The 27,995-nt window shown below is 53.3% G+C and overlaps 2 protein-coding genes across 5 annotated transcripts in view; one reads left to right on the top strand and one right to left on the bottom strand.

The window, feature by feature from the left end:
* The window catches only part of CDH23 (cadherin related 23), a 344,899-nt gene that overhangs the window by 252,525 nt on the left and 64,379 nt on the right, over positions 1–27,995 (top strand). For 2 of the 3 annotated variants that reach the window (XM_016162284.2, XM_036223824.1), the window contains 11 exons: positions 224–372; positions 8,263–8,323; positions 9,303–9,451; positions 13,844–13,979; positions 15,543–15,931; positions 16,807–16,908; positions 17,223–17,225; positions 20,957–21,106; positions 22,128–22,256; positions 23,180–23,308; positions 24,055–24,282. In XM_016162284.2, the coding sequence (XP_016017770.2) occupies positions 224–372; positions 8,263–8,323; positions 9,303–9,451; positions 13,844–13,979; positions 15,543–15,931; positions 16,807–16,908; positions 17,223–17,225; positions 20,957–21,106; positions 22,128–22,256; positions 23,180–23,308; positions 24,055–24,282 (1,625 nt within the window). Of the gene's footprint in view, positions 1–223; positions 373–6,014; positions 6,393–8,262; positions 8,324–9,302; positions 9,452–13,843; positions 13,980–15,542; positions 15,932–16,806; positions 16,909–17,222; positions 17,226–20,956; positions 21,107–22,127; positions 22,257–23,179; positions 23,309–24,054; positions 24,283–27,995 lie in introns of those variants that run through there. The other variant, XM_016162287.2, reaches the window with a different exon arrangement.
* CUNH10orf105 (chromosome unknown C10orf105 homolog) lies at positions 367–11,478 on the bottom strand. Of its 2 annotated transcripts, none has more exons than XM_016162296.2 (2): positions 11,075–11,478; positions 367–3,878 (listed from the first exon to the last, which is right to left on the bottom strand). In XM_016162296.2, exon 2 carries the CDS (start codon positions 3,871–3,873, stop codon positions 3,502–3,504), a length of 372 nt encoding a protein of 123 aa, XP_016017782.1. In that variant the 5' UTR covers positions 3,874–3,878; positions 11,075–11,478; the 3' UTR covers positions 367–3,501. The 2 variants fall into 2 exon arrangements, with proteins under 2 accessions (XP_016017782.1, XP_016017781.1); XM_016162295.2 differs by lacking the exon at positions 11,075–11,478 and adding an exon at positions 6,659–7,121.

Below are 27,995 nucleotides of genomic sequence, written 5' to 3'. Positions count from 1 at the left end.
ACCACTTCCTGCCTCAGTTCCCATCTCTATCAAATGGGGATAATAATATCACCTTCTTCACAGATTTGTTGTGAGACCGAATGAGCTAGAAGTGCCTGGGACGTGTTAGATATTGTTAGTGTTTTTCCTAATCTAAAAAGGAAAAGAGCCAGCTCTGCAGAGCCCAGAGTGGCACGTTCACCCCTCAGGCATCTAACAGCCCATCCTCCATCAACTCCCACAGACAACGGCCCCGTAGGCAAGCGGCACACAGGCACAGCCACTGTGTTCGTCACTGTCCTGGATGTGAATGACAACCGGCCCATCTTTCTGCAAAGCAGCTACGAGGCCAGTGTCCCCGAGGACATTCCTGAGGGCCACAGCATTGTTCAGGTAGGTGGCCGTGGCCCTCTGGCACAGCTGGTAGGCTGGGGGCAGGCAGGGCCACCCTCAGTGATATCATGGCACAGAGGCCAGTGGAAACAGGAGAGGGTCCAGCTACTGCTCCAGAAGTAGACAGGGCTGTGGGGAGAGGGAGACCCAGGCCTGTCCTCCCTCCTGGGGAGAGTAGGTCCCCAGGTTATGTAGCTGAGGCCAGGTCCCTGACTCCCCAAAAAGCAGAAGGAAGGCCTCAGCCCTCCTCTTCTCCCTGCCCCACAGCCCTCTCCTCGTCCCCGACCCCACCCAGAAGGGCCTTTCAGAGCAGGGAAGAGGGGTCAATGTCACATTTTCCCGGAAAGGAATTGAGAGCCAGGGCCCAGCAAGGCCCAGAACAGAGCGGCTTTCACAGGGCCGTTGGCCCAAGCTCCCCTCTTGAGAAGTAAACAGGCACAAGAAGAAAGGGAGCAGACTCAGAGGGAGAATGGGGAGGACCTGAAAATGGGGCTCTAGTGCCCTCCCCCAGCAACCAGAGGCCTCAGTTGCTGGGTGGGGAGGGATCCTGGGAATAAATCACCCTCTTCAACAGCTGCGAGGGTTTCTGACTTAGAGGCTGAGCAAAACACAGCAAATCTAGACCTGTCCGCTAGGGTAGGCTCCGGGCTTGGGAGACTGGGAGTGCACCCATCACCCTGCATTAGAACCAGGAGAAAAGCAAGAAGGAGGCTGGGAGCAGGGTGCTGAATCCCAGAGGCACCAAGAGTCCAGGAAACTATGGAGGTTTCCGAGGGTCTGCGGCTAGTTCCTAAAGGAGGAAGGAGGAGGTACTCTCCCTCTGGGCCTCCATTCCTGGGAGCTTAGAGGGCCTCTCTCCTCTAGCCTAATACTTTCCACCCCAGTTCACTGACAGATCTCCCAGGACTAGTCCAGGGACATACCTGGAGGTATAGCAAGACCTTTGAGAGCCCCCTTCCCCATCCCCAGCCTTTCCTTCTCCTTCAGGCCTCAGGGCAGCCTTCCTTACCCGCCCACCCCTTGTGTCCAGGAAGAGAACACCTAGTGCCAAGCAGAGCACCTGGCCAGGGGATGATGTGGGGGACTGAGTATAGGTAAATTCATCCTGGGATGTCTCAGGGAGGCCCTGGAGCAGGGAACCAGGAAGAAGTTAAGCTGGAAGGGAGGAGGCCTGCCCCACTTTCTAAACCTGAAGAATTGGTTTGTTACACAGCATGACTCACACTGCAATCCTAGAGCTTATGAGTAATATACGGCAGGGAGAAATTCAGGCACTAGTGACTTCTCCAAGGCCCTGGGAACAAGTTTCTGGCCAAGCGGGACTCAACTCTCTGATATCACATTAACCTGGAAGGGAAGGCACAGTGAGCCTACATGGAGAGAAAGCTTCTCTCAAGGGGCATTTGAGGGAAGAAGAGGGCTCCCACAGGACTCTTAGGCTTTGGGGAGTAAGAACACACCCAGACCCCACCTCCCTTCACTCAGTACACAGAACCTCGTACTGCCTTGCCCTGGCTAGTAAGGCAGAGTGAGGGGTCGGACACAGTCTCGCCCTCTGCGAGCTCCCAGGCTCATGGGAGGGAGAAGGTGTAGATAAGGATGACCCACACTGCCAAGAAGAGGTGATCCCTGTCGTCCCTCTCCGAGGTGTAACGAGTAGGTCCAGTCCCAGGCAGGAGGTGGCTTTCGGCTGGAGAGCAAAGAGGGTTTCCCAGAGGGGGTGCCTTGCGAAACATGAGACACAGCCAGGGGAGGACAGGTTGTTCAGTTTGTGTGGTGTCTTGGGTCAGGATGAGGCTAGAAAGATGCTTTGGAGCCAGCTCTCAGAGGGCTGAGAGCTGGTCCAGACTAAGGAGTGGCCTTATCCAACCTGCCATAGGGAGCGGTGAAACTAAAACTACAACTCACTCTTTGAAAAGACCTGGCTGGCTGTACTGTTGGTAATAGGGTGGGGCGGGCAGCTCCGTGGCCGAGTATAAGGTGGCCCTGGCCAGCTGACTCTCTGGGGTAGGTGCTAGGCCTCTCAGACCCCCTCTGCCTAAATGTAGGACCCAACCAAAGTATAGAGCCCTGCCCTTGCAAGGAGAGGTCGAAGATTAGAGATCCTGAGAAGCCCGACTTCAGGGTGAGATTGCTTCGACAGGTAGCCAGTAAATGAAGCAATCACCAAAAAGACAGATAGTACACCCGCTGTGGTCCACGCCTGAGATACTGTAGCTGTCCTGGAGAGGTCTGGACCATCCCACACGAAGAGAGGCGCCCCACCTTTCCTGGGTGAGGCATGGAGCCACTATGATGTGTCCTCAGAGCCCAGGTGGCATCACCTTCAGCCACCACAGTGGCTTCCTGCCACTGACACAGCACCAGTGCTGGCCTCTGCAAGGGGCCTCTCAACCCATTATCAGCCCCTTCCTGATCCATCCTGGTGTGGGTGCATTGAACAGGGACCACCAAGATCAAAATTGGCTAGACAGTCTTGAGAGCCTCACTTGCCCCTCTTCCCAGCAGGCACCCAGACTCCTGGTCCACCACAAGGGTGCTGGCTGCTCCCCTGGATTACTAGGTGAATGCTGGCAGGGCCCAAGAAATCTGAGGAGAGGAGTCCCTGGGCTCCCTTTTGCCTTGGGTGCTAAGTCGGCCCAGAGGGCAGGACAGTACCTTGCCCTTAGTGTAGGTTGAGTATTTCACTTGGCGGGAGGGAACCTTTGGGCATTTGGCAACTCCTCGAATTCAAGGCAGGTTTTGGCAATGGGGTGTGGGCAGGGCTTTTGTTGGGAAGCAGGGGCACTATTTCCTGGAGATGGTCAGTGCCTGGTTGCCAGAGAGGGGCCCTGGGGACCCCAGGTTGTACTGTCCAGAACTTCCGATCAAAAGTCCAGATGGCTGCAGGTTCTGCTCAGTTGGTCAGCAGTCTTTCAGCAGGCAGCAGCTAAAAGGTCTGCAGAGAGGAAGGTATTCCTCCAGGGGCTGTCTCTGGGACAGGCCATGGGCCTGGGCACACAGGGAAGCACTGGCGGCCCGCACATTGCCCAGGGTGTTTGAGTCGCTGTCCTCTTGCAGTGTGTGGTGCCAGGCTGTGTCTGAGGGAGGAGGACCCGCGAGTGGATCCTGGATGAGGGGGACACCCCATCACATTTTGGTAGATTCTATGCGTTCCCAGCTGTGGTCGTCATCACGGTCTGGCAGGGGGCGTTGCGATGCAGCAGGCTGGTCACGGCGAAAGCTGTGCAGGGAGCAGCGCAGGGAGCCCAGGCGCTTCCAGAGCCGGAGCTGGGGCTCGCTGGGGCTCCCGGGATGGTGAGGCATGCGCTCGTGAGCCCGGCGGCTCAGGTCCAGTGCAGCTGGTTTGCAGAGGGTCATGAACAGCAGACAGGTGGCCAGCAGGAGAAAGATGCTGGCCAGGGCAATGAGCACGGGGAGAGGGTCCGCTGCCTCTGACGGGCTCCCTGGAGTGACAGGAACTGTGAGGAAGGCGCGGGGGCTGGGGGCCTCTGTACTCATGGCTCCTGCAACGGGAATGGGACAGAAGCTCAGAGGCAAATCAGCTGAACCTAGAGCTGGGGAGGGAGGGGCACACTAATGGGAACCGGGCGCTGCTGAACTAGCTGCAGATAACATCACGACTGTTTTACAGGTTAGAACTGTGAGGCCCACAGAGGCGACAAGTCTAAGGTCACACAGTAAATGAGCAATGGAGCTGGGCCCGAACTCAGGTCCTCTTTCCGCTATACCTCCCTGCCTGCCTGCCGAGGAGGAAACAATGTCTTACAGGCATTTTAAAATGAATTACAAAAGTCTTACACCTGAAAACTTGGGATCCAAGACCAACTCCATCAATAAGTTGCTCTGTGACCCTGGAATGAGTCATAAAGGATAGGATTGTGCAGCTAGCAAGGGCCCTAGCAATTATCTGATGCCAAGGTACAAACTGGGAGGCCACTAGTGTGTTTTGTTTGGTTCTTACAGTATTTTTTTATAAATTTAAATTGTAACTTTTTAAAACTGCAAACAAACAAAACTAGAGTTTTCACATAACTATCTGAATGTCTGGCACCCCTTGAAATTTCAGAATTTCAGTGTTGGCAGCGTGTGCCTGGCACCCAGCGGCTGGGGCTGAGCAGCGCTGGCCCCCAGCTGACCACACTCCCCACAGTCCCACTGCACACCTATGTCACCCCCCTGGCCCCATGGGCATTCCCGTTGGTGTTTTCTGGGCAGTCCATCTTGCTCGTATGACAAATGAGGAAACCGAGGCCCAAATAAGGGAAGTCCAAGCCAAGGCTACACTATGAGCCAGGGGCCAAACAAAGGCCAGAACTAGGTTTCCCGACTCCTGGTCCTATGACCTTGCCACCCTTCTGGCCCCCAACCCTCCCTCAGGGCTCACTGAGCTGCTCTGAGAACAGGTGGGAAATACCCTACAGAGAACAACAGAGTTGACAAGGTGGGGTTTGAACCCCCCGCACATACCAGTCACCTGTTATCACTTAAGACCATCCCACTAGAGGGAACTTGGCAGATGGTCCTTACAGATCAGGCTGAGTGGTTACAAATAAAAATGCTTACAGGGCCTGGCTGGTAGATAACATGTGACCGAAGAGGACAGGTGGGCAGGTCTACCCGGAGAGCACTCTCAAGGTGGTGGAGGTGCCTCGGCCAGGCTGATGGAATGCCAGGATACAGGCACAGTGTGGTCAGCTCTTCCAGTTTCCCAAGAGAAGCCAGAAATCTGGATTTTTAAGCAAACTTAAAAATGTTATTTAAGTATTAGTGATGTTTAAATGTTGGCGATTAATTCATATGGGAGGGGGAGCGGGGAGGGAAATTGCAAAGACCAAACAAACAAATTGGATTGCAAAAAATTCAAAATGAATTTTCAAATATTTAAAACACTGCAACAGCCAAAGAAAACACATAAGCAGGCCATATCCAGCTTTGCAGTTCAGCATTTATGATCTATGATTTCTAAAAACACAGGACAGAAAATCTCAAAGAAGGTCCAATAATAATTGTTTATTTCTCTCTGACCTTGGAGACTTTCATGAGACTAGGGATAGAAGATTTTCCCTCCTTTTTCCCAACTTGCAGCTTAGTCTAACTCAGTCAAGAGTTTCTAGCACTTGGTGGGAAGAAGGTCCTCAAGTCACATCAAGGCTCTGCAGGTGGCTGCAGAGTCCATATCAGCAGGCAGTGGGGAGTGGGGAGGGCCTACCCCCTCCCCACCCGCCTGAGCCCCCCAGACACTTACCGCAGCTGCAAGACCTAACTCTCAACTCCCTGCGCCCAGCCTCCTTCCTGCTTGCAGCCATGCCCTGTGCCCAGCCAACTGAGGGCATCCAGTTTACCCCACCCCCACCCCCATTCCCTAGCACCACTCCTTCCAGGATTTCCAGGGAGAACACAACTCCTCCCAGCTCCCAGCTGAAAACTCTGACACCTGACCAGCTGCCAGGGCCTCTGCCTTGCAGGCATCGCCTGGAGAGGCAGCCAGACGTGAGTTGGCCCTTCCTTGAATCTGAGCAGGGGAGAGGGATGGGGTGTGCCCACTGTCATCTCCCACAGGGAGAAAACAAATTGTCTCCCTATCCTACCCTGGGCGTTACTTGGCTGGGAGTAAGAAAGGGGCAGTTTGAAGTGGGAGAAGTCTCAATCCTGCTAGTCCTACTGTTATTTTGAGGTCTTCTCATGGATCTGGAGACCTTATCAGGTTAGAAAAAGCAGGTCCTGGCTTCAGTCCTTAATAAAAAGATAAGCAAGGCTTATAATTAGCATCTGAGTAATTCCCTTGGAAGCAAGAGATTCTGAAGTGCTTGAAAACAGCAAGCCACCCTCCCTGAAACACACGCAATGTCAGCTGTGAGGCCCCCTTGATGTCCCCTCTGACCAGCCGGGCTGGCTGGTTCTGGAGAAAGGAGGCCTCCGTCAGACCAAGGCTAAGAATCGTCTTGAGGGCAGGTGCAGTCTCATCCATGCCACTGGAGTCCAGAGCACTCTGCAGGCCCTGCTCTCGACATAGCTCGGTAAGCTTAGTCTAGAACCTTCTTTCTTGCCTCAGAGCTCCATAAAGCAGGGCCTATGAGCAGAGGGACTGACCTCATAGCATATCTTGCTGTATGGCCTTAGGCTAGCCTCTGCCCCTCACTGGGACTTGTTTTCACTCCATACTAAAGCAGAGGGATTCCCCAGGTTCGAGCTTACCGTCACACGTTCTCCCCAGAGGGCCTCAACAAGGGTGTGGCCCCACTTTCCTCACCAGGCCTTCTTCTGTAGTCCCCCAAGCACTAACCTCAGAGCCAGCCCTCAGCAGTCCTGAGCTGGGTGGAAGGTCGTCTCAGCTTTCCAAGAGAGGCCCGAGAAGCACCGGGCGCCACCTGTGACCCCAACCCACTCCGGGGCTCTGCAGTACCCTGCGTCCCTCAGTCAGCGAGGCTGGGCAAAGTGGGCTGTCTCCCTTTACTCTCCTGCTAGACCTGGCTTTGTCTGAAAGAGTTTGGGCCCTGCCTTGAGGGAGGGGACACAAGAGGGTAGGGATGGCAACTGGGTTGGACAAGGGAGAGGGGAGCTGTGGTCTGGAGCCTTCCCAGGGCCTCACTCCAGCCTGTCTCCCTGGAGCCCTCCGGAGGGGTGGGGCAGAGGCACTGGGGAATGCTGGGGGAGGGTTTCAAGGCCTCTGCAGCCCATGGCTCTCACCTTCCCCTGGTGGACATTTGAATGGTACGGTCTGTCAGGCAGTAACCAGTGGATCACTATTCAGTGCTTGCCAATCCCCAGGTTACCAGGGAGAGGGGCTCACAGCGGGAGGGGAACAGGCAGAGAGATGAGCCCTGGTAGCCCCTTAATGGAGAAGCTGCTTAAGACTGAGGCTCCTAAGGAGGCAGCTGGTTGCCAGGGAAGCTCTGGCTTTTGGGAAGAAGGGAGGCTGGGGGAGGGGCATCTCTGTGCGTGTTGTGGGGGTGTGGTGTGGGGAGAGCGCTGCCTGGAGGGTCTCCAAGAGCTCAAACTGAAGAGGACAGCTTTGGCTGCCCCTCAATCCTAGGCGTTCTGCCCTTTGATCTCTTTGACCTTTGAACATGACTCTCACTCCTCAGTCTGTAGCCAGACACCTTCAAAGGGGAAGTACTTTTCTGGGAAGTTGAGAGAGAAGCCTGGAAGGAGAGAGGACTAGGACAAAGGAGGGGAGGAGGGGCCTCAGGGTCCCCAAGCTCCCAGAAATACAACACAGTGGGGCAGGGATGTTGTGGCTCTGCCTGAGCCCGGGGTCCACCCCCTTTTTTGGAGCCCCAGTTCTGGATATTTAGCTTTTTCCCCCTGCCCTTAGCCCTTGACCTCAAAAGAAGCATTCTTTGCATAGCCCCAAATGGACCTTCCTGTGGACTGTCAAACTCCTTTAGGTGACTGAGGTGTCATCCAGCCCCTTCTCTCAAATGACAAAACTGAGGTCCAGAGAGGTGTGGCCTGGCCAGGGTCACCAAGGCAAGAAGCGCTCATGCAATTTACCACCCTAGGTGAGGTTCCTAGGCACTCAAAAGGCTGAAGGAGGGAACTGTGGAGATATGAGCTGACCTGGTCAAGGCCGGATCCATCACCTACCTTCTCCCCGTCCTCCCCAAGAATCTGGAGGAGAATCAGGGAGGAGAGCTGGCAGTCCCCGCCCCCCTCCACCCACCCACAGACAGGGCAGCATGGAGACATCTACAGTCAGATGTCCTCGTGGGGGATAAGAAAGACAGACATGCCCCTCTCCTGTTCCGCATCTCCGGCCTCTCTGGGTAACCACAGGATGGGCTGGGGGTACTGTAGAGGGAAGGAGAGAAGCTCCACACACGTCTTCTCTCCCCCTTCTTGTGGGGCGGAATTTAAGGAGTGACCTCATATCTCCTTCTTCCTCAGTTAATGGCCACAGATGCCGACGAGGGAGAGTTCGGGCGTGTGTGGTACCGCATCCTTCATGGTGAGTGGGCTGCCTTTGGATGGCGGGGGCCGGCCTTCCTGCTCTTAGGATGGCAGAGCTTCTCTAGACTACCAAGGGCTAGAGGGAAGCTCCAAGTACTATATACACGAGCAGGCCAGAGAGAAAAAACAGGGACATTCTTCAATCATTTGTACCAAGTCGGATGTCTTTTAAGTGAGGGTGCTGCATTTGATCACTTTGTTCTTAAAGTTCCTCATGTCCCACAGTAGGACATTACTCTGAGAGAGGGACTCTTGGGGACAAGTGCAGCCCCCAGCAGCAAGCTTCCCAGAGACTGAGTGTCATTGGCACAAGATGTATCATGTGCCCATCCCCAAACCAATCACTATGGCCTCAGACCATGCTCCCAAACTTCCCAAAATGAGTCTCGTTGGCCAACTAGAATCATGCGACCATCCTCAGCCCTGAACCAATCACTGTGGCTGGAGACTAAAATATGTTGATCTGCTTTCTCCTTGAATCAGGATAAAATCATCCCTATGCAAAGCATATGCATTGAGAGTAGAGGAGGGTGGATCCCCAGAGGAAAATCAAGGTACCATTACTGCAAGATGGGGAAATGGATGCAGGACCAACCTGGAGATGTCCATGAAATCTTGGCTTCAGCCATCACAGAGAATTTGGCTTAAGTCCCTCTCTATGTAGTTCCCAGATCCCTCTGAATATTGAATCCAACGATATCTCTGGGTATGGGTTCTCAGAGGACCCCCAGGCTTCCCACAAGGAGGGCACATGGTGACTTCTTCCGCCTCCCTCCAATTCTGTCAGGCCAGGGGAGCATGAGGCAGAGGCCTGCTTGCCATTGTGAGCTTTGGCCAAGCTCTCGAGGCCTCTGGGCAGGGTCAGCATTCTGGGGGTCTGGTACCCTTTCTTCCACCCCCGACCCCCATGATTCCATGAGGATCCTGATCCAGGGCAGAACGCAGAATGCATGCATCTTATCTGTCTCTCCCTGTAGGTAACCATGGCAGTAACTTCCGGATCCACGTCAGCAGTGGACTCCTGATGCGAGGACCCCAGCCCCTGGACCGGGAGCAGGACTCATCCCATGTGCTGATAGTGGAGGCCTACAACCATGACCTGGGCCCTATGCGCAGCTCTGTCAGGGTGAGGTCAGAGGCGGGCTGGGCAGCTCTTGGATAGCCAGTCAGCAGATCATGAAGCCCTACGTCCCCTTTAGCACTGACCTCAGGGCTGGGCCAATGTCCTAGGTGAATGGGAGATGGACCCCCTCTGGGGCCTGGCGGGGCAAGGCTATCACTGATTTAGGTGCTGAATGACACCTAGAGCTAAAAGGTACAGTGCAGGGTGCCACAGGCTCAGCCCAGCCTGGGATCGTGGCTCTGAGCCTCAGTTTCTCCAAATGTGGAAGGGGATCAATGATATTGATATCTGTCGAAAGGAATGAAAGAGGTGTCCTTACCATCCTAACCCCCTATAATCGCATGATTCTCTAGGATGAGCCACGGAAATCTCGTATATGTGATCTTGGAGATGTAGATGTTACTAACTTCATTTTACAAAGGAGGAAACTGAGGCACAGAAGTCATTAGCAATAGACCTCTGAGCTCAGGTCTTTTGAGTCCAAGTTCAGTGCTCTTTCCACTGAAAGTGTCCCCCTAATAACCTGGTGACCGCTGCCAGCTTTTCTGTCAAATGTAGTCTTTTCTGCCCACCCTTATTCACCTTGGGCCTCTCCTCTAGGCAGCTGAAATAAATCAGCCTTCATCTCCATGAATAGTCAAAAACAGACACACAAATATTCCCCTTGGCTGAGCTGGTTTATGCTCACTCCTGCCAAGTGGCAGGGGAATCACTGAAATGACCTCTCGAGGTCACCCCATCCAACCCCCACTGCATAGTCAGCAGCGCACAGCCCCTTCCCCTAAATCAGGTGGAAAGTGAGTCACCCCATACGTGAAGAGTAGGAGGGAGTGGGAAAAGTCAGGCCAAGGGACTTTTACCCAGAACTGAGTGGGGCAGAATCGGCTCCTCTTATCAGCCCCATCTCTACCCACTGTTTCCCTCGGGCTGGAAACAATGAACAGAGGCCTGCCTGGAGTCACCATCACGCAGGGGTGCTGGGGAGCAGGTGACTCGCCGGTATCCCTGAAGCTCTGCCCCGGAAAGAGATGGAAAGGGGGTCCTCATGGCTGCCCCTCCCCTCTGAGTGAGATCTGCCTAGGTGGAGATGGCTGAGGGGTCAGACCTCTTGGATTTTTACACCTTGGGGCTACTTGGAGCAATTCCAGGGCCCTGATGACCAAAGGTGAAACCGTTACTTGAACATACACTCAGGCAGTCCCACACAGCCACGCTCACCTGCATGACTGAGTTGCTTATTCATGTGATCACACCCACGTCAGAACCTGCCCTTTGTTGGGCCAGCTTCTGGCCACAGAGTGATTGACATTAGCATAGCTTGGGTCGGCTCCCTGGACTTCAAGCTGCCTAACCACAGCCCTCCTTGTGGCCCTCTCACTCCCCACCCTCCCAGGAGCAGGTGAGCACCTCTCTCCAGCGTTGTGGCTGCAAACCTCTACCTCTTTTAGGCACGTATCGTTAAAAATAGTATGCAGCGCCCCAAGGCACTGCGTAAAAGAGATCAAAGCCAGGCTGTGCCAGTTAGTGCCAGGGTGGGACATCCAGAGCCATACCAGCTTGGCCACCCTCCTTTTGCTCCTCTCCTCAGGAACCCTGAGGAGTAGTAAACCCTCATATCGTACTTACTCTGTGCCAGGCGCTTTCCTTAGTACTTCACGTACTTGAACTCATTTAATCCTCCTATTAGCCCTATGAGGTAAGCACTGTTGTTATACCCGTTTTATAGATGAGACTGAGCTAGAAAGGGATTGGCCAACGTGTTTAGGGTCACAGAGAGGTAAAGATAGAGGCAGGCTTCACACCAGGCAGTCAGCTGGGGTTCCCTTAACCACTGCCCCATGCTCTCACACTAGTCTGTTCAGATCACTGCTGCCTTATCCCCAGAGTCATACTGAGGTGGGAATGTGGGAGCTGGCTCATGTGGTGGGAGCTGAATGGCCCTTATAGTACACAGCCTCCCTACCCTCGAGCCCCAGAAAAGCTGGGACCTTCATAAAGATGATGTGGGGACTCCAGCTTTGCCCTGGATTCATTTTCCCAGGGACCATCCACATTCTCCAGTTCCTGCCTCGGAGAACAGGGACAGGCCAGATGAAAGGGCCAGGGAGCACGGAGTGAAACTCTCCTCACAGAGACCCTTGTACACATCGCAAGTATGTGTGCGCATACGCATTCCCTGTCCCGTTCTTGTTGGAGGGCGCAGTACTGGATGGAAAGTGGGACTGGTTCTCCAGGGAGCCCAGGAGCTCAGTAGCTGAGCTCTTCTTAGTAACTCTTCTGCTCAGCAAGAACTCGGCAGACCTGTGTGTTTCCTGCACATCTGGGTCTCTCAGGTTTGCAAACCACATACCATTTTGCCTTCTGTCTCTGCTGCTAAAAACAAAGCTGAAACCAACTAGAGTGGCATGTTGCCAGCCTCATGGAGGATGGGCCACACCCAGGCTCCATGTTTACCTCCCTCCTCTTTTTATCATACTGTCAGACTAGCCCTGTTTTCTCCCTTCGACCTTGAACTCAAGACCATTTGGACAAACAGACTCAGGAAGAGGGAGCCTCACAGTTTTGAAAGATAGATGGTTAGTTTCTGTTTACAGAAAGAGTTCCCGAAATTCATCCATGCAAATTCCCCTCCACACCCACCCCACCCAGGATCTGCCCAGCCAAGTTCCTGGGGAAGCCAAACTTAGACGGTTCCGGCTTGTAAACAGCTGTGTTCTGGAGTGGGCACTTTAGTTTGCATAGTGGGTTCTGGGTGCCTGCACGTGAAAATTTGATGACACACCAGGGCTACGGGAACCCCAGGAGCAGAGACATAGAGAAACCTTTATCCCCATATACCTCGCCTCGCCCTAGCTCTGCCATCCCACCCACCCCAGAATTCTCCACCAGTTAGGCCACCATTTCTGCTTATACCAACAGAAGCCCCTTTACTTCTCTCCAGCTAATTTCCAGCTAAACCCAGAACAGAAGCCAGGGCCAAACCCACTGGCAGTGAGCAACTATAAACTAAATATTCATGTTCTTGGATAGTCTGTGCCTTGGGCTCCAACATTAGTACTGTGACTCACATGTTAAATCTGTATTGTGCACCACTGCTCCTGCCCCATGTGCCCTCCCTCCACTCTTCTGGCAAGTTCTGCTTGCCCTGGCTCTGTTAGGCTGGAAGGAGGGTGTCTCTCCTATTCTGGGGCCAGCTCGCCCCCGGCATAGAGCGAAGAACAGTAGTGTTATTAGACTGAAACCAGAAGAACCATCCCTTGCCTCTCTTTCCAGCCCTCTCAGTTGCCGGAGGTCTTGGGCGAGTCACTCCCACCTCTGGGCCCTGTCTCTCATCTGGGAAAAGAGTCAGGAGCCCTGGGCCCGCTACTGCTCCCGGAGCACCCATACTCTGTGGTTGTAACTCCCCTCCCCATCACACTGGTCCTTCTGGACCCAGCCCTAGTCCTGCCCATCCATGAGCCATACCCTCCCCACGCTTCTGTGTGAGGGGTGGGGGCAGGTGGTGTGACAAAAAGAAGTTTACATCTCTCCATAAACATCTTTCAAACTTTTATTTTTGTTACACAAGATGTACACGTTAATGAAAGAGAAATTATGGATAAGAAGTGATGAAAATTATGCATAATTCCACAATTCAGACATAGCCACTGTCTTGGGTGATGTCCTCAGAAGCAAATCCTGACATAAAGATTGGTGTGCAAGTGATTAATAATAAGTGTTCCCAGGAAAAGCCTGAAGTGATGTGGGACCAGGAAGAAAAGACAGCAAAGTAGTACAGAGGGCACTTTGGCCCAGTTCCACAGAGACCTCTGGAGAGAGAGAGTCACCATTCCAGCTCGGGAAGCTGGAATATTTATACTACGTGCCATCAGGCCTGCCCCAGGGGACATAATTCCCAGACACTTCTGCTCTCTGGGTGTGGCTTCAGCAGCCTCAGTGGGCGCTGACCACTGGCAGTGAGAACACCCAGAGAAGATGCGCGAGAATCTAGAGGAGTTAGAACCGACATTCTCTGCTACAATCGTAATTAACAATTTTATGTCTATTCTCCCAGATACATTTTGGCATTTGAATGAGATCACTTTAAAACTTTTCAAGCACTTTTGCAAAGTCTGGATCATTTGATCTTCATTATAACCCTGGGAGTGACATGGGGCATGAATTATTTTATCAATGTTACTGTTTCATAACTGAGAAACTCGAGGGCTCGAAAAATTTACTAATTCGTCACAGGTTCCCATAAGGTTAGTTGCAGAGCCAAGAGTAAGATAAAGTTCTTTCCTTAACAAATGATATTTGAGCATCTGCCATGTGCCAGGTGCTGTGCAAGGTGGGAGGACATGGTAACCAACTGCACAGCCTCGCTGACCTTCTGTCCCGGTCTGGCTCCTACAGGTGATCGTGTATGTGGAGGATGTCAATGACGAGGCCCCTGTGTTCACACAGCAGCAGTACAGCCGCCTGGCTCTTCGAGAGACTGCGGGCATTGGCACATCGGTCATTGTCGTTCGAGCCACAGACCGAGACACTGGTGAGGCCAGCGGGGGAAGCCAGGGAGCCCCATTCCCTAGAATGACCCTTCTCAGCTTACCCCTCCTGCTCCTGCGGAGCCTGTCATCCTTGAGACTTTTCAGGCTCCCCAACTTAGTGTCTTCCAGACCAAGGAGGGACTCCTGGGACAGTCTTGGTGGCATCCCCACCAGATGCCCAGGCCTCGGAGGGCTGGAGTTAGGGTGAGTTGTCTCAATCTCTGGATGGAGAGAGGAGAGGTCGCAAGTTTGAGTTCAGCTTTGTCATTGCAGGACCCAGTAGCATCCAGCTAGCCTTTGGCCGAGGGCTGGGCAGGGCTAGGAGAAATAAAGTACTTGCCAGAAAGCTGGCTGAGACCTGCTTCTCCATCCAGCCAAAGCTCCGGGCCTGGCACACACGGGCTTTACAAGGGGCAGCACGCCCTGTTCCACAAGGCAGTGGTCTCCCCTGAAGGCAGCCTGGGCCTCACTGAGGGACCCGAGCCCCAGAAGTGGCCACAGTTAGCAGTGCAAAATGAAGGAAAACATGGTCAGGTCACTATGGCCTTTTTCATAGAGCCTGGCTATCTGGGCCTCTGCCCTAAGCCAAGGGTACAGCCAGAGAGGAGCTCTTTCCTGGGGTTCCACTGCCCCCCAAAGAGGCTCCCTGAGCTGCTCCTAGTTTCTCAGGTTCCTGCCCTTCCTTCACATTAGCTGTTCTGGTAGCTCTCAGCATCCCCAGCTCACCTGGGGCACAGGAGAGAGTAGAGGCAGAAATTGGTCTGAACACTCAGGTGATTATTCTCCTTTATGTGGCACATTTATACAGTTTAGGTCACATATATCACTGTGGCACAGTGGTTCATGACCTTTGCTGGCTCAGGAACTCTTTTGAAAAGCAAGTGGAAGCTATTGATTCCACCCCAGAAAAATGCAGGTCCATTCAGAGTTTTGCAAATAATTTCAAGGAAGTCTGGGATTTCCTGAGTGGTTTTATGACCATTCCCCTCAAAGTGTGTGGACTTGAGAGAAGGAAGCCCACCTCTTGCTCCTGGCTGAAGGGTGTATTCCAAGACCTGGGGATTTGGGGTAGAGGAATAAGGAGGATGGGGGAAGGTGTCCCTGGCACTGGAACTCTTCGGCCAGAGGGACCAAATGAAGACTTGGCCACTTCTGAGGTTGCTTTCCCTGTTGATCTGACACTTTCTAAATCAATCCCCCTAGACACTACAAATGATCCCTAATTTCTCTACCCTCTTTGTCCAAATACACAAGGGAGGTGCTCGAGCTTAAATTTTGAAGCTTAAGAAGCAAAACTAAACCCCTCTGGAATATTTCTCAGGCCCAGACCAGGCCCCAGAGGGGGTCAACAGTGCATGCAGGGCCTTGCCATCCAATAGACCTTGACACTGTCCTCTGCCACATCCTTTGGTATGATCCAGCCCACAGATGGGGGCCAGTGCATGCTGGTAGGCCAGCCGAGGCCCCTGACCCTGTCCCTCTAGGACAGCAGTGGGTATGCTGTGGGAAACCACAGGGCAGCTCCACTCATCTGGGACTGTCCAACCTCTTGCATCCTCCTACAGGGGACGGTGGCCTGGTAAACTACCGCATCCTGTCAGGCGCAGAGGGGAAGTTCGAGATTGACGAGAGCACGGGGCTTATCATCACCGTGGACTACCTGGACTACGAGACCAAGACCAGCTACCTGATGAACGTGTCCGCCACTGACCAGGCACCCCCCTTCAACCAGGGCTTCTGCAGTGTCTACATCACTTTGCTCAATGAGCTGGATGAGGCCGTGCAGTTCTCCAACACTTCCTACGAGGCCTCCATCTTGGAGAACCTGGCACTGGGCACTGAGATTGTGCGGGTCCAGGCCTACTCCATTGACAACATCAACCAGATCACCTATCGCTTTGATGCCTACACCAGCGCCCAGGCCAAAGCCCTCTTCAGGATAGATGCCATCACGGTGAGGGAGGCTTGGGACAGACACGGCAAGAGCTCTCTCTCAAAGCAGGGAGCTCAATTCTTTTAAAGCTAACCAACAATTATTGAGCTCCTTCTAATTACAGCACTTTTCTCTTTTTCATAAAGTGTCTGAAGTAAACATCTTTGTAATATATCCCTTTTCATATTTAGGAGTAAGATAAAGTTTATACCTAGGCAACCTGGTGTCTTTGTTACTAGACAACAAAAGCTATGCAGATGATCATGTTTTCCTTTTTATTTTGGCTGTTAGGAAGCTCAGATATAAATGTGTTTCATTGCAGTAGCTAGTTTAAGCTAGGTATCTAGTGCAGCTATCTCTTATCTGCTGCCCGGATCTTACTCTTTCATCTTTGTTTTAGTGTTATTTATCAAAATCCCTTCTTTGAAAATAGGCAAAGTAATAATCACTACAATGTGCCAGGCCTGGGGCATAATGGAAATACAAAGATGAACAAAACCCTTTCTAACCTTCAAAGAGTTCTCTGGCTAGGAGTAGAAGTAGGAATGCCAATCAGCATCACAAGGAAAGATGCGAAGAGAACGACAGTATATAGGTATAATGGAGCACCTCTGGGGTCCAGATAAGAGCATACTCATGCCTGGCTGGGGAAACAGGAAACCTCCATGGAAGAGGTGGCATCTGAGTGGGATTGAGAGAACAGAAGGATTTTAACCTACAGAGCTTCGTGGAAAAGTTTTGTCAGGCAGAGAGAGTGGCGTGGATGTGTGACAGTGAGCAGAATGCTCAGGGTTAGTGAGGAGTCTGGTTTGGCTGGAGCATGGGACTGCTCGGGGGCTGGGCGAGCTCTGCCTGGCGGGCGCAGTGTTGTCGACCATCTGGCCCCCTCCTTGCAGGGCGTGATCACAGTCAAAGGCCTGGTGGACCGGGAAAAAGGTGACTTCTACACCTTGACAGTGGTGGCAGACGACGGTGGCCCCAAAGTAGACTCCACTGTGGTGAGTAGGTCCCCGGGTAAGAACCCCGTGGTTCACTCATCACCACCCCAAGTCACCTTCAAACTCACATCTTCACCGGCCACCCAAAATGCCGGTGGACAAGAGTTTCAGTAGCCCAGAGGCAGTGCTGCAGCTGGCCGTGCCATACCCTCTGGGGCAGCCTGGGCTGGGATGAGACCGTAGACAGGTGGGGGCTGGGGGCATCCTCAACAGACTGCTGCTTGGAGTGGGGCCTGGAAGAGCTGCAGGCTTCTAACTACCTGCATCTTCGCCTTTTCTCTCCCTTGGCCTCCTCCTGACGGCTCTGTCTACAGAAGGTGAGTAGCCTGTGGACTGGGGCTCTTCCCTGTGCTGTTGGCTGTGACCAGTGCTGGTTTGGGCCTTGCATGGTGCTGGACCTTTCTGCCTCCCATGAAGAGAAGACACGTAGATGGGCCTGCGGCAGGTCCCTGCTCAGACCCTTCACAGCCATCCCAGTCCAGACCCCTCTCGGGCATGTACCCTGTGCCTAGCTCTGCTCTCTCTGCCTTCTGTGTCCTGCCGAGCCCCCATGGGATCCTGGGGTGGGGTGTACACTAAAAAGGAGTAGGTGGAATCACAATGAAAGGAACACTGAGGCCTCATCCCAGCTCTGCCCCCTACCAGCTGTGTGACACAGGCAAGTTGCTCAACCTCTCTGTGCTTCATTTTTTTTGGCTTTAAAATGAGGGTCATGCCAGCAGCCCTGCCTTCAGGGATGTGATAGAGATGGCAGGAGATGGTGGGTAGGAAGCCCTTGTAAATTAATCTTGAAGAAGGATATTGTGGGAGTGGCATCTGCAAAGGGAACCCCTTCCCTGTCTTGGGGGGTTGGTGTAAGGAGCATGTTATACTATGGTGCATGTAAAGAGTTCACAGCTCCACGGCTTGGGGAATGCTGGGCAAGGGCAGCCATGGTCATGGTATGAGTCACTGCCCTCAAGGACTCTAAAGGCAGGGAAGACCTCATGCTGGGAACACTTTGGGGAGGGTGACCCCTGAAGTCAGATGTCACTGATAAGGTTCCTAGGAGCATGGGAGAGGTGAGAGAGGCAGGCAGGTGACCTCAGGCTGAAGGAGTTGAAATGGGGTTGAGCTCCACGGTAGGGGTCCACTGGGGTACAGTGTGATAGGCCATCCTACAATGATGAGAACATTTAGCAATAGATTTAGCTTGGGCACCAGCCAGTCAGGTCTGAGACCATCTGTAGACCATATGGGTGTCCAGCTCATCATCAGCCTTGGTTATAGCCATATTTTCACTCCCCACTGAGTCCTTGTAACATCAACTTAAAGGCGAAGAGCCAAACACAGCTGCCGGGGTCCTCGCCTCATGGCTCCCTCGAGGGGCCCGGCTCCAGTGGCCCTGACTGTGGCTTGACCATACTCCAAAGACCCCTCCGTCCGCAAAACCAGCCTGAGGGTGAGTGAGGCCACAAGCAGCACTGTGCCCACACAGGGTCCCCAGGGTCCCCAGAGGGCAGCCAATGAGCAGAGCCCTCAGTATTGGGCAGTGGGCAGGTGCCCTGTGTCCTGCAGCTCCTGGCCCTCTCAGCCCAAGGAGCTGAGACTCAGGTTACATGGGACCCTCTCCCTGGGCCTCGGCAGCCTCATCTGTAAAATGGGCCAGTTGCCCCTCACAACTTGTTGTCATGAGGAGCCCAGAAGCCGAGGCTAAGTGGAGACTGATAAGCAGCTAAGATGCCCCCTGTGAGCTGCTGAAGCCCCTCTGTGGACCAGGCTGCCCACTGCCTCTGATGGACTAGCAAAGGCATTTCAGAGCACACACTCCTGCACAGTCCTCTGTTTTTCCACAGCCACTTCACCCTCTTCCAGAAAGCCAGACCTCCACCCCTTTGCTCTTCCCTAGCTTCCTCTCAGAGACTCCCGGGGCCACTGCCCCGGATACACCAGCCCTTTCAGCCTCAAACTTGTTGGAGGTACTAGGGTGGAGGCAGACTGAGGGGCCTTTTAGAAGTGCTACCATTTCCTCTGTGAGGCCAGAACCCCAAACCACAGCTTACGTATACCTGACTCCTCCCAGACCCTGGGACATGTAGGGAGGCAGCAAGAGGGGGCAGACTGGGAAGACGGTGACTCTGTCATAAGAGTTCTTGAGTGTTACACCCTCAGGCCCTCAAGGGACAGGGCAGGGAGATTTGGACCATGAGGCCCTGGGTGGGGACACAGACTCATGTCTAATTCCTGTAGATCTCATCCACTGAAGCTGACTCCCTACTTCTGGAAGAACCTGACAAACATCATCATGACCATTAGAGTAATAATCATAGAAGGAGTACCTACTGTGTGCCAGGCTCTGGGCTGGACTCAGGGTACAACAGGAAACCAAAATCAGTCACAGCCCCTGCCTTCATAAGCATAAGACATAGTCAGAGAAAGACCGATCAAATTATTGCACCAATAAATATATGTCACAAGAGAGAGCCTATAATAAGATGTCAGGGAGATTGAGGAGGGCTTCCTTGAGAGTGGGACTCAAGCTAAGAGCCCCAGAAAGCATAGAAGTTTACACAGCCAAGACATTTCAGGCAGAGGGAACAGCACGTACAAAGGCCTTGTGGCGGGAGGAAGCACAGAGAGCCAAAACAAGGCCTTGACCCAAGTGGGAGAGTTTGGGAGGATTCAAAGCAAAGGGGTCTTGTTTGTTTTTGCCCTGAGAACAGCATGGTAGGCATGATTACGCCCATTTCACAGTTGAGCACACTGGGGCTCTGGGACATCATGAAACGACCTGACAAAAATTCATGATGGATGAGCAGAGTCTTGGCGAGCTAGACCATGCCTGTCTGCCAAGCAGAAAGCCAGATAGGGACCACCACGCTTCACCCCTTAAGTTTTTGTTAGCCCATTTATACCCCCCCAATATCCCAGTACTGTGGGTGTTCTTGTTCCTACTTTCAGCTGAGAAAAATGGAAAATAAGAGGGTTTGAATAACGTTTTCCAAAATTGCACAGCTAGTAAGTGGTAGAGGTGTTACCTTGTGGTTTTAAAAACTGCCTAAAGATAGGAGTGCAGTTAGGACTGAGAATAAAGAAAGAAAACCCAATTTAAGAGGGAGGATGAAATGAATCTCCTTGGGAGGTATCACGGGCTCCCTGTAGGGTCCTGCAGGAGGCAAGCAGTCTGGGACCCAGATTCCCAAGTCTGGGGAAGGAGAAGATGGGGTCCGGCCTGGGGAAGAGGCCTGGCTGGAATTCCTAAAACCTGGGCATCCTCCTACCCACCAAACCTCCTCATCGGTGAACCTAAGGGGCACTTGTGTTTCCAACCTCATGGCAGTGGCCATCATGGGCTGGAGTCTACGCCCACAGCAGAGCTTTCTCTGGCTTGCTATCCAGACCCTGCAGGCAAAGCTCGCACTGTAGACACAAACAATATGTTATCTGCGTGCAGTGTGCATGTTCTCCTCCCTTCCCTATCTGCCTTCTTCCTAAAGGGACCACCACCCCACCTCATGGCCCCCCTCCTCCTGAGCCCTGTTTCCTTCCCTCTAATCCAGAAGTGTGAATGAAGAGGCCTTTGGACAATATCTGGCTGCCAGATGTGTGGTAGCCAGCCTACACCTTTTTTTCTGCAGTTTTTATTCATCACCACCTAATTTCACATAAAAATCTGGATTCTTAGTTCCACTTGAAAAACAAGAAACTAAGGCAGTGCCAAGCTGGCACTTCCTCACGGATTTAGAGCTAAGTAGCTTCCATCCCCTTTGCTAGGGCCCATGCCTTCCAGTTGTCCCAAGCCACCACCTCTGAGTCACCCCAGACCCCTTCCCTTGCTGTCCCAGCCCCAGCATTTGAGTGTGTGTGGCTCTCTCCCACCAGAATCTTAGAAGAAATGTGCTCACGTCCTCTGTAAAGTCAGGATTGACCTAGGCAGACTCGTAAAGCTAGCTGACGTTCCAGAACCAATCAGAGGTCTGGTCCCCAATGGACCCATGGTGGGACCCTGGTATTTGGGGCTGGGGTGGGGAAGGAGGTGGTAGGTCTCTAGCCGCAGTCACCTGTCTAGGTCTACATCACTGTGCTGGATGAGAATGACAACAGTCCCCGGTTTGACTTCACCTCCGACTCAGTGGTCAGCGTGCCTGAGGACTGCCCTGTGGGCCAGCGCGTGGCCACTGTCAAGGCCCGGGACCCTGATGCGGGCAGCAACGGGCAGGTAAGCATCAAGAGAAATAGCCCAGATCCCCCTAGTCAATATGGGGCTCCGACAGCCCCTCAGCTAGAGGGAGCCATTTAAACAATCCCATCATTGAGCAGGAAAAACAGGTCATCCAGACTCTGCCCAGTCCCGAGCAGGACCACCCTTCCCAGTATGTGGTCAGGGAAAGGAGGCAGAGCTGTGCAAGCAGTCGGCCCTGCCTGGGTTGAATGAATGTGGACCCCAAAGGCTAGCCACAGCTCAGACGCCCGCCACAAGCTGAAAGCCATGGGGGTTCAGCTTTCATGGTGACTCTTCCATGACTTTCATCCATAAGCCACACAGCATCTGGCTCCTGAGACCAACCCTCCCCCACTTAGCCCCCGGTCCCAGAGAGGGCACGCTTCTCAGTCCCCCATCCCACAATAGGAAGCACTCCCCTAGAGTACGAGAAGGGGTGATAGAGCACATCAGTCTTCACACTGCTTCGATCTGTCCTATGAATTGAGTGGCACCATTTGTAAATTCTAGCACGCCCCTGGGGGACCAAGAGACACTGGCTTCGGGGTCAGAAACATGTGGGTTCAAATCCTCATTCTCTTGGGCACTTGCAAGCTATGCGACCGGTTGTTTTATAATTCTGTCTGTGAACTGAAGAGGGCAGCTCCCTATGACAAGACTGTTGGGAGAGCCAGAGTCCACATCCTACCAGGGCAACGTGCCTTGTTCCTAGCAGGGGCTCCGAAGTGTCAGCACTTCCCTGCCTCTACCCTCGGAAATGTCGGTGCTCGGAGCTCACAGCTGCCTTCAGGCCCTTAGGCTAGTGGGCTGGTACCCCCACCCAGGAGCCTGCCACAGGCCCTGCCTTACCTCAGTGGGCCTGCCATCCCCCGTTTTAAGGGACATAACCATGTCTGTATAACACGTTATCTTCTCATACACCCTTGCTGAGCAGAGGGCCCAGCTGGGCAGGAACATGCCCCTTGGCCTGACTGACGGCCCCTTTTCCTCCCCACTCACACTCTCTTTTCCATGACAGGTGGTTTTCTCCCTGGCCTCAGGCAATGTCGCTGGGGCCTTTGAGATCGTCACCACAAATGATTCTGTTGGAGAAGTGTTTGTGGCCAGGCCCCTGGACAGAGAAGAGCTAGACCACTATATCCTCAAGGTAGGGACTGGCCCTCCTCAGGGTCACTGTTCACCGTCCAGGAAAGTACTTAGCCCATCAGCATGCCCTGCTGATAGCCATCCCTGCTGTCACTTTCCCAAGTCCCATGGGGGTAGGCAGTACCCCTAAGGACCGAGAGCATGAGTGAGGCTGACCCAGAAGAGGGTGTCCTGGGAGGAGGCTCTGGAGCGGGAGCCCTGACTCTTCCACAAACACGGTGTGACTCTGGCAAGTTATTTACTCTGTCTGGGCCTCTTGTGCAATGGGCAGAAAAACCCCTGCCTAGCCTGCCTTTGCTGAGGTAAGAAGTGCAGATGTTAGAAGTCACTAAGGCTGCCAGTATTGCTGAATTGCTGTGGCTGGCATTTTCCTGAAAGGCCTCCGGGGACCCCAAGGCTATGTTTCTGGGGCGGAGGGTTAAGCCGCTAGAGTACTTCTGCTGCTCCGCAGGCATCCAGCAAGCACTGCGCCTCCCAGGGACAGGCTCAAGCTGTGGTTAGGACTCCAGCTCATTGCTGAAAAGATTATTTAAGGCTCTTTCTCTGTTTGCCAGAGTTCAGATCTGAGTGTGTGAAACAGGGGCCTTCAAAGCTAAAGGCCTGGTTGAAGGCCCAGAGGCACAGTCAGGGGCTAGCACAGCCCAGAATACAATCGGGTAGGATCGGGAGGTGAACACTGGGCGCACTGGAGTCAGATGGCAAATGAGGGTCCCAGGTCAGACAAGAACTGGACAAGGACTGTTCGTGGCAAGGTGCAGAAGGTAAAAGCCTTGGGGAGAGCCCAGAAGCCACCTGGGAGCAGGAGTCGGCCAGCAAGTCTCTGCCCTCCCAGTCCTCCCACCAGGCAGACAGCCCTTTCGGACTTCATGTTCCTAACCTTCCCCCACCCTTTGGCCCTGACTCCAGTCATCCCCCTCCTTGCAGGTTGTGGCATCTGACCGTGGCACCCCTCCACGGAGGAAGGACCACATCCTGCAGGTGACCATCCTGGATATCAATGACAACCCCCCGGTGATCGAGAGCCCCTTTGGATACAATGTCAGCGTGAACGAGGTGAGGGCAGAGCCAGCGCCTGTACAGCTGGACGTCCAGAGTGGACAGTGTGCCTGACCGGACCATAAAGCGCCCATTTAAATGTCTGCCTGGCCCAGATCTCAGGACTGGGGACAACAGCTTACTCATTCTTAATTCTAACCTAACACCTCAGCCAACTCCTAAAGTACAGTATCTTTTTGTGGTAGATGTGAGGAGGAGATAAGAGGGAAAGAAGAAAGTGGCCTTTCACCACCGACAGGGAACTGAGGTTTACCCTGGGAGAGAGAGCTGCTGTTAAATAAAACAATGATTGCTCAGCCAGTCCTAAGATTGAGCACCCCAGGACAGTCGTTGCCCCAGCATTGCTGCATGTCACGCCGAGTTGGATATTCATGAGGGCAGGATGGCGGAGAGGTTTAGAGGCCAGCTCTCAGGGCAGCCCCTTGGGATTCAGACCCTGGCTCTGCCACTGACTGGCTGTGTGGCTGGCACACATTCTTTCCCTGCACCTCGGTTTTTTCTCCTCCGTGAATGAAGAGATTGTCCCAGGACCTAACTCTCAGTGTTGTAGAGGGGAGTCAATGAGTTATCACAGCCCTGGCATGTAGTAGGAGCCCACAGAGTGTTTGACACCATTATCTTCAGCCTTCTCCTCACCTCTCCAGGGTAGACTACAAAGCTTTCTGGAGGTCCAGGTGAGGCCCTTGGGTGCTGGACTTTGTCTCATTGAATCCGGAATGACCACTTTCTTGCTTTTCCCCCAGAACGTGGGCGGGGGTACCGCTGTGGTCCAGGTGAGAGCCACTGACCGTGACATTGGCATCAACAGTGTCCTGTCCTACTACATCACTGAGGGCAACGAGGACATGACCTTCCGCATGGACCGCGTCAGCGGTGAGATCGCCACGCGGCCCGCTCCACCCGACCGTGAGCGGCAGAGCTTCTACCACCTGGTGGTCACTGTGGAAGATGAGGGCACCCCCACGCTGTCGGTGAGCAATGAGGGTGGCCATGGGGGTGGGGAGCCAGGTGAGAGCAAGCTCTGCCTTCTGCATGAGGGAGCGGAGTGCTGCGCAGCGGGTGAATCCTTGGCAGGCCTTTAGTCCGTCGGCCTACAAGTATCGATGCAGGACCTATGTGTGCAAAGCTACGGGGCTAGTTCACCTGTGTCTGCTGACTCCAAAGCCTCTGGTCCTCTTTGCTCACACAGAGCAGCTCTGTGGTATGGTACAGATTGAGTCTGGACCTCAGAGCCTAGCTACCCCCAACTCCATTTGCCAAGCTGTGTACCTCTGAGGCTGCACTAAGCCATATAGTGGTGTTTCTGGGCCAAGTAGGAAAAGATGCCCTCTGGCTTCTCTTACGTTGTGTTGGTGTGATACACCATCACAACCTGTCAGGGTTGGAAAGGGTTAATGTCTTTGGTCTGGTCTAATGTTTGAATGGGTGGGGCATTGCCCAAGATCATGAGCAATGTTGGAGAAGGAGGTAAAGCCCTGCAGGGCTGGATGGTGAGACAGTCTGCAGGCCACAAGCTGGAGTGGGAGTAGTTTGCAAATTGAGAGTGAAGAATTCGAAGTCAGCAGCACTGTGAAGCGGGCTGCGTGATGGCAAGTAAGTCAGAACCTCTCAATATCAGTTTTGTCACCTGCTAGAGGGAGATGACATCTCCTTCATAGGTGTTGCTTGGGGAATTGCATTAGCTCGTGTCCATGGAAGGTAAACCATGAAGGGGAGGACTGTATGAATTATCTGTCGCCACAATAATGCTGCCTTACAAACCAAAACAAACAGAGAGGCATAAAACGACCATTGGTTTCGCTCCGATTCTGCAGGATTGCTATTTAGACCTGGCTTTGCTGGGTACTGCTGCTCTCAGCTGGGCTCCGTAATGCCAGGGGTGGGGGTGCTGTGCGTGAGTCAGGTGGCTATGCTTCTGGGAGTTGGCTGCCTATCAGCTGGGGTGACAGGACAACTGGGCCACCTCTTTCTGCTCCACCAGGAGGTTAGCCTATGCCTGTTCACATGAAGCTGGAAAGGGTCCCAGAGAGACAGCAGAGCATACACGGGCTTTTGAGGCCCAGGCTTAACTGGAACAAGGTTACTTCTGCCACGTTCTGTTTGCCAAAGCAAGTAATGAGTCCAGCTCAGGTTCAAGATGTGGGGAAATAAATTCTATCTTTCGAAGGAATGAGCTGCAAAGTCACATTGCAAAGAATGTGGATAAAGAGAGATATAAAAGATTGGGGACATTTTTGTAATCTCTGTACCCTAGGAACCCTGATTGTAAATGAAGCCTCAGCTCAGCCCCCCTGCCCCTAGTAGGTGACCTGTTAGGCCCCTCCGCTCTGATGTTAGCTCTGTGAACTGTGAGGTCAGAGCAGGTCTGGGCTGAGCTCTTTCTCTGGGGTATCTCTGGGAAGGATGGTGGACTTGGGCCAATCCTGATGTAGGCCAGCGAACTCACCACTTTTGCCCCCACTGCGCAGTGCAGAGTTTCCCACGGAGGCCATCAGTGAACCCATGATGTCTTAAAACCTTGAGTTGTAGAGGCAACATCTGACTTCCTTTTGGTCTCCAGAAGAAATGGGAATTAGAGAACGGGGAAATCACTGTAGCCACATTTAACATCCCAGAATAGGGGCCACTATTCATTCAGTCCTGCAGAACTTGGGACTGGTCCCCATGGCCAAAAATAGCTTCCATCTTGACCATGCCCTCCATAGAGACCCAGCATAGCCCAATGGAGACCTGTGAGCACTGCCTCCTCATATGCGGTCCCTGACAGTCTGGCCCTCTTTGAAGCAGGTCTTGGCCTGTATCAGCTCCTAGAGCGTGGGAAGTTGGGTGATGAGAAATGCAGTCTCTCTTTCTCTTCCTTCCTATTCCTGGTTATCACCAACACTGCTCCCAGAAAACACCTTCAGGATGCCTAGGATGAGGGATGGGGTTCACTGGGGGAATATGTAATAGCTCCTGGGCTAAAATACCATAATACAGAAAAATAGCATCAGGCACCAGCTATAAAAAGATTTATTAAAGAAAAATTTTAAGTCCAAAAGAATGTATCCCTTCAATTTTTTTTTTCTGTTCCCTCAGGCTGGGAAAGATCTTTTATTCGATTTTTTAGGGGACACCACAGTGAAGAACTGCAGTGACCACTCCAGGAGCATAGTTCATTCATTCATTGTTCATTTTCTCATTCATTGATTTAGCCGTGGTTCCTTGAGTGCCCACTATGTGCCAGCACCAGAAATATAGAGATGAAAGCAACATGGTCCCCACCACAGTGAAGTGCAGCTGAGTAAGGGGTGCGGGGTGGGCAATGAGGACATCCACGTGTGGGGGCCAAGGTGCAGAAGGGACACTGAGGAGTTCTAAGAAAGTTTTCCCGAAGGCCCCTGGAGGAGGTGACACCTGGGCTGTCTCGTCAGTCAGTCATAGTTAACACAGTAAAGGGAGAAAGCATATTCTGACCTTTGGGTCAGCCCGAACAAAGACCTGAGATCCAGTGATAATCAAGAGTGAGTCTGGGGAGCCACAGGTAGTTCAGGCCCTTAGCATCATTCAGAGCTGAGAGCAGAGCCCTCTCTCTACATACCCTCCCCTTGACATTCTGTCTGAGCTTTGCCCCAAGGACTGGTCCTACTACTTTCTCGAGTGCCTCCTCCACTCCCTCCTGGCCCTCCTGTGCCAGGGTGGGGATGAGGCAGAGCTGGCAAGCTAGGGCCCTGCAGCCAGTGCCCAGTCAGGATTGGCATTTGCCTCCAAAGAGCACTGGACCCTTGAAGATTCACTTCCACTGACCAGACTATCACCTCTGAACAGTGAAGTCCCCAGGTTCCTGAGTTCTCCTAAGCACAAAACTTAAGGCCAACCCAGAGGTGACCAGAGGAGGACCCTTGTCTGCCATTTTACTAGATTTTACTAGCTGAGTGTTTGAGGAAGTAGGATCATCCCAACTCCTAGACTAGGCAGACCCCTAAGCGGCATCAGACCAGCTATCCCGAGGTTCCAGGAAATCTCACCATGGTCTAATGGGGATAGGAGGATGGGTACCACCCTGAACATATCTATCCAGAGATGCCTAGCAGACCCACACACCCACCTGCAATTATCTACCTGGTTCAAGCCAGCCCTCACTGAATCATTCATTCATTCATTTATTCGTTCAATGCTGAATACATGTCAGGCCTGTGCCAGAGGCTAGGAATCAGAGATGAGTTCTGCCCTCAAGGAACCTGTAGTCCTGTGGGGGAAATGGTTAGGTAACAGAGTCAACACTCTGGGATGCGATACAGTGCTAGGAGTTCAGAGCCAGAAGCCAGGGGAGGTTTTCTATATGAGGCATTCTTCACATCTATGTCTTAAAGGATGAGGCTCTCTAAGTTGGGGGACTGGGATTCCGCTACCAAGAGCCTCCTCAAAACCAAAAGAAATTCTGTATCTGAGCCTTCGCATCTCTTTTTTTCTCCCTGGGACAGACAGACAGGGCTGGACAAAAATACACACACACACACACACACACACACACACACACACACACACACACACACCCACCCCCCCACCCCCCACCCCCCCACCCCCCACCCCCCCACCCCCCACCCCCCCCCCCCCCCACCCCCCCACCCCCCCCCCCCCACCCCCCCCCCCCCCCCCCCCCCCCCCCCCCCCCCCCCCCCCCCCCCCCCCCCCCCCCCCCCCC

This window comes from Rousettus aegyptiacus, unplaced genomic scaffold, assembly GCF_014176215.1.
Source record: "Rousettus aegyptiacus isolate mRouAeg1 unplaced genomic scaffold, mRouAeg1.p scaffold_m13_p_6, whole genome shotgun sequence".
In the NCBI taxonomy this organism is placed as follows: domain Eukaryota; kingdom Metazoa; phylum Chordata; class Mammalia; order Chiroptera; family Pteropodidae; genus Rousettus; species Rousettus aegyptiacus.
This window is presented reverse-complemented; position numbering and strand designations above follow the sequence as displayed.